At 36.3% G+C, this 11291-nt stretch overlaps 2 protein-coding genes across 2 annotated transcripts; one reads left to right on the forward strand and one right to left on the reverse strand.

Annotated features, from left to right (window-relative positions):
• Positions 1–578: 578 nt before the first annotated feature.
• Positions 579–6228, forward strand: LOC103436429 (putative pumilio homolog 8, chloroplastic). Its single transcript, XM_008374860.3, has 5 exons — positions 579–1840; positions 2068–2230; positions 3780–3943; positions 5089–5347; positions 6112–6228. Exons 1-5 carry the CDS (start codon positions 579–581, stop codon positions 6226–6228), a joined length of 1965 nt encoding a protein of 654 aa, XP_008373082.2.
• Positions 6229–7533: 1305 nt separating this feature from the next.
• On the reverse strand, positions 7534–9890 carry LOC103436422 (thioredoxin domain-containing protein 9 homolog). Its single transcript, XM_008374848.4, has 4 exons — positions 9528–9890; positions 9173–9448; positions 8170–8328; positions 7534–8090 (listed from the first exon to the last, which is right to left on the reverse strand). Exons 1-4 carry the CDS (start codon positions 9549–9551, stop codon positions 7920–7922), a joined length of 630 nt encoding a protein of 209 aa, XP_008373070.1. The 5' UTR covers positions 9552–9890; the 3' UTR covers positions 7534–7919.
• Positions 9891–11291: the final 1401 nt, after the last annotated feature.

Below are 11291 nucleotides of genomic sequence, written 5' to 3' on the forward strand. Positions count from 1 at the left end.
GCAAGAACTACAATAGCTGGGGTAAAGTAAAATAAGTAAATTGAAAATAGAAGCATAATAATATTCCACATTTTATCTAGAAACCGCGCTGAATGGGAGAGTGAAGCGGAATGAAGAGTAATTCTATTGGTCGATGAGTGTCAACTTCATGCAGTAAGAGATTGACAAGGATATAAACGCTTTATTTTCAAAGCCCGAAATCTGTTAACCCAAAACATTCCTCATATTACTCAAACTCTTCCCTTTTCTCATCCCCTAAAATCTTTTCCTTTTGCCTTTTCCCAACTACAAATCTTTTTTTTAATGTCTGTATATATTATCTTATATTTTTAATTATGATATTCTCTCTTTGGGTGCAAAATAATTATAGGCCCATTTGGATTAAACCCTAGCTAGCAATATATGTATGTTCCCCATTGTGAAAACCTCGTACCTTCTCTCTCTATCTCTATAGAGCTTACACATCTCTAAACCCAACCTAGGTCTTTAAAACCCTTCAGCCTCAGACTCAGTCATTCCTCCTCTCTTATCTCTCTTTCAATTTTCCCATATTTGATCGGTTACAAAGCATAACATTAATGGAGATGAAGAGAGGAGAGGTTGCGCTTCAATGGTTTAATACTACAGGCCCGAACAACGACCATCTAGTCCTCTCCCCTTACATCTTCCCTGAAAACCACCTTCGTCGCGATTCTCCTTCTGCTTCCTTGCCGGACATCTGTTGGGACCCTAGTCTGGGGAACGTTTCATATCAAAACGCCATGCTCCCAAATCATCTATACCAAAACCCTAACCCCTCACAAAACACCAATCTCAATAATAATACTGATTTTGCTGATCAGAGCCAAAATCAGCATCATCTCCCTGCTGCTTTGAATCGACTGAGCATATCGAATAACAATTCTCATCATCATGATCATCAGCCGCAGCCTGGTGGTACTGCGTCGAACCTAAGAGCAAACAGCTTCTCAGGAGGTAATGGTTTTACTACTCAATACCCATCCCCTCATCATGTGCAAGAGGAGGAGGAATATTTGGAGAGGTTGAAGAATCAGTATGTTTTGTTGATGGCACAGATGGATCAGTACGTGAGGCTTCATGGATCCTTTTCCAATCATGGTACCACTAATAACCATAATTTCAATGGTGCTCTTCCCCATTCTTTGTCAGCGGCACGCGGTAATTTTCCTTTGATAGAGGTGGAACCTATTTATACAGGAGGAGCGAGTCGGGGTGGGAGTAGTAGTACTTCTAGGCCAAATAATATTGCTCAATTTTCCTCTGCTGATCAATTTGGTGCTTATGGATATCATCCAATGAGGCCTAATAATTCGCTGCGAAACGGATTAACTAGCAGCCGCGGATCATCATCAAGGTATGCTAATGGGTCAGGACGACAGCGTCTACGTACTAATTTCTCATCATCATCGTCATTGGAACAAAGCGGCCAAGTGATGACTAGTAGTAATTTAATTACCAAAGATCATGATCATGGCATCAGGGGATCAAGGTTTGCTAATGGCTCTGCACGGCAGCAGCATCCAAGTACTTTCTCTCTGACTTTAGAAGAAATAAGGGGCCAAATTGCTTTGGTGGCCAAAGATCATGCCGGGTCTAAATTTTTGCAGAAGAAGATGGAGGAGGGCAAGCCGGAGGAAATTACTATCATTTTCTCCGAGGTCATGGAGGCGGATTTCCGTGAATTGATGGTTGATCAATTCGGCAACGAACTTGTTCAGAAACTTGTTGAAGCAGCCAACAAAGAAGGATGGTCCAAAATGCTTGACTTGGTGATGAGTGATGAGAAAAAACTCAAGGACATATGCACTGATCAGCACGGGTACAAATGATACGTCATTGATTTTTTTTTTTCTAATTTTTTATTTAAGTGACGGTGATGACAATTCAAAATCTTAATTCATGTCGTGATGTAAAGTACTCTCTACCACCGAAGCTACAAGTCCTCAAAATTATTTTTAAGTGAACCGAAAACCAATTTTTTATTGTGTTATTTTTAAGTGAACCGAAAACCAATTTTTGATTGTGTGGAAGTGTTTGATGTTGTAGAAGTCGAGCAATGCAGAAACTGCTGGAGCGCGTTGAAACCCGTGAGCAACAGTCGGCATTCATGCGGCTTCTGAAGCATATAACGATTCCCTTGAGCAAGACCCAGCCTGGTTATTATGTGATTCAAGTTTGCTTGAAACATTTCTCTCCTGAATCCACCAAGGTAAGGAATGTGCTTTTCATATATATATATATATAATGAGATAGTTAATCTTATGATAATGCAAATTGAGGCAGCAGCAATTACCTAAGGACTTTTAGTATGTGATTTAATTCTTGAGGTATGTGTAAAAATTAAATTGATCAACTGCTCACTATTCTTATCGTGTATCTTATTAAGTATGATTGATTTAATTACTGCGCTATCTATCATCTTGTGGAGGAAGAAATTAAGGCTTGCAGCTAAAGGATCAATAATCTATCATTTGTATATGTACCAGGATAAATTACTTGTTCAATGCACCAGGATAAACGTATAAGCTTTAAGTTTTGTTTAGCATTTGAATATGTATGACAAACTGGTATGACCTACTAATTTTCATGTTGGATATGTGAAAACAGACAGCTGGCTTGTAGTGGGCACACATTTCATTTCGTTCATTTTTAACTTTATATGCATAAAATGCATAAGAAAAAGTTTATCATTTGAAAAAATTTATGTACAAATTAATTAGTTACATATGTACAATCAAGTCCAAAATAAGATGTTGAAGGAAACTAAATATAATTTTTTTGAACTACTAATTTTCCTGTTGGACTTTGTCTTGCAATTTGTTCTTCATAGAGAAAGTATATACACAATCCTGTAGTTAAAAGCACCACCATTTTATTATCTTAATGACTTGTTTGTTCTTCATAGAGGTGCGACATATAATGAAACAAGCTTGTAGTTAAAAGGATCCACCATTTTATTATCTCTACTTGTTTGTTCTATATAGATCTGATATATAATGAAACAAGTTTGTAGTTAAAAGGGTTCAATTATTTCATTGTCTTTAAGACTTGTTTGTTCTGCATAGAGGGGCGATATAAAATGAGACAAGCTTGTAATTAAAGGGATCAACCATTTTATTATCTTTAAGACATGTTTGTTCTTCATAGAGGGGCAATATGTAATGAAACAAGCTTATAGTTAAAAGTATCAATCATTTTATTATCTTTAAGACTTGTTTGTTCTTCACAGAGAGGCGATATATATATATATATATAGATATATAATGAAACAAGCTTATAGTTAAAAGTATCAACCATTTTATTATCTTTATGACTAGTTTGTTCTTCATAATCAGGCAATACATAATAAAACAAACTTGTAGTCCATTTCATTATCTTTTAAGAATTGGTTCTTCAATCGATAGAATAACAAGAAATTAGCACAGCGAAACATTAGAAGTTGTGCATGGGTACGTGGCTAGCTAGTTCTTCAATACACACATCGGCTTTGGGATACATGTTGTAAGTGTATGCCACAACTTTCTAATACTTTGTATGTTTGGACAAAAATTTGTTAATTTTGGTAATGATTAATTAGTTAGATCTTAATTTTGGTTATGATTAGTTGGATCTTAATTTTGGTTAATTTTGTACCTAAGTTGTATAATATGAATTGTTGTCATGGTATATTTTATATAGATTTCGTAGCTGAACTTATGTATTAGAGAGTTAATTTCCAATTATAAGTCTCTCAACTGCAAATTGTTATTATTTTGCAGGGTCTTCTGGAATTAGTATACGAAAACTGCCTTGCTCTTGCAAAAGACAAATTTGGGTGTTGCTTAGTGCAAAGTAGTGTTCATTATGCTTATACAGAAGCTAAAGAGCGTCTTGTGGCTGACATAACTGAAAATGCTCGAGTTCTCTCTGAAGATCCATACGGGTTTGTCCTCTAACCTACATGTTTGCCATATATGTAAATTGTTTTACGCTTAACTACATTTCTCAATTCTCAAGTGGAACAGTTCTGTTGATTTTGACACGATATGTGAGTGATGTAGTCATCAACGCAACGAGTAGATGGAGTGTATATACTATTGTTTGAGATATATTTACTTCTTTCTTGTTTACCATTTATTAGGGTAGATCACCTCGTCATTTCATCTCATTAGAGAACTGCGGGCAATATGTTGGCATTAGTGAAATCACACTTTTCCCTTTAATTTGTTTTTAAACTTCCTTCTCATTAATTATCTGAAGGAACAATCATATGTTAACTTTATTTATAATTTTAAATGTCATATCTTAACCTGTATATCAGGTTGTTGTGGTTCTAGGCAATATAATAATGGGAGTTTCAACGAAACACTTTCGGTACTATTCACTTTTAACGAAAATGACATTTTTACTCTAAAAATTCACTCATGGTACTATTCACTTACAACATATTTTTGTCCTTTTAATTAAAACTCAAAGTTTTCGAACCTTTTTCATTAGTTTTCCTTATAATATAACTAGCTTGTTAATTTGGACCATGATTTAGGTGGACTTTGTATTACTAGGTAGTGCTTAGATTAATCGGCCATAATGATCGGATTCGTCATACCTATTCAGAAAATCTCAGTGATTATTCCATATAGCTCCTGAACAGATAGCAAGAATTCTAGGGTTTCTAAGAATTCAACGAAGATAAGGAACTCGGATTGATTTCTCTGAAAAATGAACTTGGTTGATTATAAAGGTACGTAATATCTATGTATACTTCGAGCTCATAATTATAAGTTAAATAATCTCCTATTCCCATCCACTTTCCTCCCCTCCTCTCACACATTGTTTTTTGTCTTATTGTCTTTATAAAAAAATCAATATAAGATATTGATATGGCTTAACCGTGACCGTATAAATAGGAGGGGAGGGAAGGGGAGAGAGATTAGGAGGTGAGAGAATCCTCCTCCCTATGTAACAAGGTTTTAACTATACGTAGCAACATAACATGTTTCTGGTATCTCACAAGTATTACCTCAATCTAATTATAGTTGACATCATATATCATCTATGATACTATATTCTCTTTTTGTTTTTTACCAGGAACTATGTCGTGCAGTACATAATTGGATTAAAGAACCCGCGTGTTACAACTGACATACTAGCACAACTTGGAGGTAGTTTTGTTAATCTATGCATGAATAAGTATGGCAGTAATGTGGTTGAGAAGATCTTGAAAGAGGCTGGAGAAGAGCATGTCAATACCATTGTTTACGAGATGATTAATAGTCCACACTTTTTGGCTCTTCTTCAAGATCCTTATGGGAATTATGTTGCTCAATCTGCTTTGGGAGTATCCAAGGTAAAATCATACACAAAATGCTTTTGCTGCACTAACTTGTTAACTCCTTTGGGTTGATTATGGCAATATCCAAAAATCGATATGAACGTAATCTCATTTAAAATGTATGGTGTTAGATTGATAATTCCATATTCGGTGACATAAAATCTTATATATATCTAAAATGAGAGGACATTACCTTGATACTTGTAAACAATTATTAAATTTAATAATCTTTCCTTCGTTAAGTAATCTTGGATGCCTCCTTTGTTGGATTATTGTAACTTTCATGAAACTGTATAGTATTTATGTGTCTATCTAATATCTATTTGTCATTACATACTAGGTCACATGACCATAGTCTCATAGCGATAGATACAAACAATTCATATCGCCATTGGATGAAATTTTTCTCCCTTATTTTTTCTCCGTTATATTAAAGCGAATCAAAACTCTGATGTATTCTAATCTTATCTTATTACACAACCTACTTTGCTTTTTTTTTTTTAATTCCCATATTTGGACATACATACCTTCGAAGAAATTCGAACTTTCTATTTTCTGTTACCTCTTATGTCCACTGATCATGTCTTAAAGGAATAAACAGTCATGGTTTAGCGCTTAGCTCTCTATCACTTGTGTGCACAATCAAAAATAATTTGATACCAATATACATGTTGTAATGATCTAATCTGTCTCTATCACTTGTGTGCACAATAAAAAACAATTTGATACCAATGTACATGTTGTAGTGATCTAATATGTATTCGTTGTTGGCAAAGCAGGGAGCTGCTCATAATACTCTTGTGCAACTCGTTCGGAGCCATTACCCTTATCTCCACAGTCATCTTTACGGGAAAAGGGTGCTGGACAAAACCAGGGGTCACAGGCATCGTTACTAAATCATGTAAACCACAAAATGTAGCTTGACCAGCAGACGGAAGCGCCATAACCTTGCCGATTCTGGGCTTTTGTTATGTTGCATTATCTCTCTATCCCTAACTCTTTAGAGTAAACTTCTTACTGTTGTTGCTAGGCTAAATGTTTTAGTGGCAACCTTGTTGTGGTTGTTAATTATAGTATAAATGTATTAGGAGGACTAAACTTTGTTGTTGTTATGTTGGCTTTTTTTAAGGCCGTTGTGGTAGGGAAGTTAGCGTGGAGGAAGAGTTCCATCTGCCCTACAATATGGCATGTGTTTCAAGCGCTTGATGCACTAACCAAGCCATTAGGTGGATGGTTGTAGATTATGGAGGCTTCCCAATGTTGCTAAGTTATAGAGATTTTGATCTCAGAATATTGATATATAATCTATGGTGTTTTTTAATATTTGGCTAAGATTTTACTTTTGACAGTTATGCATGCGTGAATAACTATCAACTATTTATGTATCAAGTCATCAACAATCACGTGGGTGATTGTCGCTAGCATTTGACTTTGATTTTGTTGTTGCTACTTGCTAAAGAATTGCTAAAGAATGGCTTGAACTTATGTATTGAACTCGTAGAAAATTCAATGGAGATTGTCACTACTTTATTATAGCTTCTTATCAATTAAATCAAATTATTCAATAATATTTCTGTCAAAAAATAAAGTAATCAAATTTGTTACTCATGACGGGCCATACGATGGTGAAAAACTTCCCTTAGGGTGAAGATTATAGAATTATTCTATCATTAACTTTCAATTGAAATTGTCTACGTGCAAGTATTGTAGCTAAATCTAAAAAATAATACCAAAATTAGGTAATAAGTACCCTGAAATTAGATGATAAACACAAAACTAGATAATAATCCTGCCGTGTCTTAACCATTTAGACCCACAGTTCTTTTGAATACAATTTATCTTAGTTGTGAGGGAGATTTGAACTTGAGTGCATAACAGTTCTTTTGAATACAATTTATCTATAGTTGTGAGGAAGATATAAACTCAAGTGCATATGAAAGAGCAGTTCTAATCATGATGGCTACACCAAAGTCCCTTTAACAGTTAATAAGTACCCATGAGCGGTAGGTCTCGGGTTCGAGACTTGGAAGCAACCTCTCCATAAATGGGGATAAGGCTAACCGACATTTACCTCTCCCAGACCCTGCGTAAAGCGGAAGCCTTGTGCACTGGGTACGACCTTTTATTTGGAACAAGAATAGCGGAGGATCCATATCTTGTAAGCGATAATGCAAGGAGATGAGAAGGTGAACTCACAGATCAAACAGAAAAAAGCATTCATTTAGGAGAAATCTCAACTGGTGTAACATGTTGACCAAAAACCAGTAACCCCCACACAGCAGAAACCTAACAAAACAAAGCAAACAAACCACATGATAATTTCAATTTTTCGCTACCTCACTGGGGATTAATATTTTGCGAAAAGCTCACAGAGCTTTGTTTTTTCGTTAATACAAGCATCGACACTATTGTTATACCATCTAGATGATGGTCTCAACGATACCGTAAAGAGGCAGTAATACATCTGAACTTCATACGAATCATAAACTAGGCCATTCCACAAAAGCAGGTGAATTTGTGACTCCGCAAATGGCGAAGAAAGAACAGCTCTGCTTTCTAATAACAACCAAAACAGATAGCTATGGCTTTACTCTGAATCTGATGAGTCGGCCTTGCTGCTTTGCCGGACGCTCCTGGTTTGTGCACTAGACTTCATAGACGATTCACCTTCATAAAAAATGACTTGGGCTTTAGCCAATCTCTCTTCCAGTTCTTCTGTGCTGAAGTCGTCTTTCCCACCAAGCTCATCGAATCCAACCTATTGCATAATGGACACCAGCCATTAGAAAGCAAATTATCAATTTAGTCTATGGTGTGCAAGTCCTTCCTATACATACCACATAATCATCCACTTTGGCATTCTTAATAAGAGCAATGGTTGGAAGAACAACAATCTTGAGCTTCTCCGCTAAGAAGGGACTTTTCTCAGCATTGATCCTCACAAAACGTGTCTCCATGTGTTGCTTCGCCAATATACTCAAGTGCTTATCCACTACCTGCAAATGAAATGTACATATAAATTGTCTGTCCTAACTTTTGAGTAAACTTTATCAGTAATACAAGTACTCATTAGATAAAACCTATGATATTTAACCGATACCAACAACAGCTAGAAGTGATATTGTAGAAGCCCCATATACTTCTAGAGGATCAAACATTTTGGGAATAAGCACTGAAATCAGAACAGCTACATGTTCGAAGTAACCCTGCAACTAACTTTATATCAAATACCCCTAGCTCTCTACAATATGCATCCAAGATAAAAGTAATACTTCTACATATCCAAAACATCCACAAATTTTTGAACATTGTCCATACATTTTAACTTCCAATCAACAAAACCCAAACAGAAAGACTTCAAAAGCAGCTCCAGAAAACGGAAAATGCCAAACTTCAAAACTAATTAGTCTGCAGGTGTATGCTCAATAATTTCATCATATCTATCCAAATTTTCAATGAGGTTCCGAAAGAACTCAACTACAATTTCCTTTTTTCATCCATATTGTTTCCTCTGTGTAAAGAATTGCATCCTCCCCTCTCCCTTTATACTCTTGAACTTCTCCGTGCCCCGAGAAATGAACACCCAACTTAACCAATTATAAAGCACAGCATCTACATCACTCCCTCCAATCACCAAATACAAAATTCAAAATTCATACAATGCCCCTCATGCTACTTTCCACACTTCAAGCTCAGAAAACCCAACAGTTTACACTAAAGTACAACTTTTTCGCCGAAATTCAAACAATTACACCTAGAAAATACACCCCAAAACTAGAATTTTAACAGAAAGCTTGAATTTTCATACAATGGTACTTAAACAAAAAGTTAAAATTCAACCTTGCAGGGCCAATTTTCGCGGTAAAAGTGGCAGACGACCCGGTCGCTGGCCTTGACGGCAGAGAAGAAGTCCTTCTCGGAAGGAATCTCAGAGTACTCGCCATGTCCGAGGGAGATCCAACGGCTGCGCTTCTCCGCCATTTTCTTCATTTGCTGAAGCCTCCGCTCTCTAAGCGCCTCTAGATCGTCATCGTCAACTCGATCTAGGGCTGCGATCTCCTCGTCGAGCTTGTCCTCCACCGCCTTCGCAACCGTCAGCAATTGCTTCTCCAATATCTACCAGAAATCATCGAAAAGCTCAGTTTTTGAATGTACATATGTAAATGTATGTAAAAATGAGAAGGAGAGAGGTTACCTCTTGAACTGCCCGGTTCTCCATTGTTGAATTGGATGAATTTGCAGAAGCTTTTTTCGTATGAAAAAAATGAGATTTCGGAGGGGAGAGAGAGGGAAAGAGGGCGGTCTCTTTTGTGTTCCGGACGAGCGCAATTGCAGACGACGCATCTTATTGTTTGGGGGTTTGAAACCGAACTGGGCCTGGTGATGAGCGGGCCTTGTCCACCTGTTCGGGTCGGATCTATCTCTCGAACGGCTCCTCAGGGCTCTTGCCTGTCGGGCATGGCTTGTTGCTTGGTGTGCTACAATATAAGTTTGCTGCTAGTTTGAATGGTGCCTTTATGGGGCATTTGGTTAGGCATTGAGACTCACAATAAAAAATAACATGGATCTGAGCGTGCCACTGTTATCTTTATATAACAAATTGTTGTTTAGTTGTGAATTGGGTTGATTACTTGAACCACAAGTTACCTAGACTTCTTGGTTATCAATGAATTGTTATAGATGGGTTAAGTTTATATAAAGTTCTTTTTCTTGCCTTGTAAACAAGGACTTTTAATTCATGATATTGTATGTCCAAAATGAAGGGGGTTCAAGGTCCTTACAACCATTACAGTTAAAACTTTAAAGAAATAAAGTCACTAAGTTTGGCCAGATTGATCACATGTGAGACTTTGAACGAAAAACAGTTGAAAGTGATTTAGAACACGATGAGATATGCATTAAACGACAAATCTACTTTATGTAAGTACAAGCAAAAGAGACTCAGGCAAGATTTAGGGCTGGTTTGGTATTGTTGTGCTTTGAAAAAAAGCTGCTGTGAGAATAAGCGGCTGTGCTGTGAGAATAAGCGGCTGTGAAATAAAGCCAGTAGAGTGTTTGGTAAACTTTTTTGTGAAAGTGCTTTTGGAAAAAAAATCAGGATGATAGTGTGTCTTTTCATTAAAGGAGCACTGTAGCTCCGTGTGCTTTGAAAAAACTGGCTTTTTTTCAAAGCAGCAAATAGCAGCTTCAGCTTTTCCTTTGATTTTCAGCTTATTCTCATAGCAGCTTCCAAAATAAGCCCTTTTTTTCAGTTTACCAAACACAAAAATGACCCTCAGCTTTTTTTCACAGTGACTTTTTTTAAAATCACCTCAATCCCAAACGGGGCCTTAACCTTGTCGGATAAGGTTCAACTTCTTACAACCACCTCTTTTTGGGTTTACATGTAGACTCTAGGGAACAAAATGTAAATAGGTTTTACTAGAGGGAATCGATACTACAATATTGGGGGAAGGTAGTAGAGCTTCTAAACCTGACAAAAGATATCACTTCAAACATAGGCATGTGGTCTATGCCTTGTTGAAATGGTTTTCAATTCTACTCAGGCCTATCAACTTGTCCAAGCCCAGTCTCACCTTCGCTTTTGTATCATTGGGCCTCCATCCTCATAAAACCTAGTGTCAAATTTCCACTCAAACACCACCATGATCTAAAATCTTTTTTGGTTTTGTTTTTAATATTGATATTATCTATGTGAATAATGCTTGGTAAATCAAATTTGCAAACAATTAACTGTATGATGCGTAATTAATAAAAAATAAACACGTTAATCAACACTTGTAATAATACAATCATCAACAATCATATTATATTATTTACAAAATGTAGTTTAAGAAGTTGGTCTCGGTAGCATTACCCTATCTATATTAATGGGGTGAGGAAAGTGAACTAAATTTCATAATGGGTTAGTTATAATAATTTAGTTTGTATTCACCATTGAAGGTAATCAAATCAAAGA

This window comes from Malus domestica, chromosome 05 (genome assembly GCF_042453785.1).
Source record: "Malus domestica chromosome 05, GDT2T_hap1".
Classification (NCBI taxonomy): domain Eukaryota; kingdom Viridiplantae; phylum Streptophyta; class Magnoliopsida; order Rosales; family Rosaceae; genus Malus; species Malus domestica.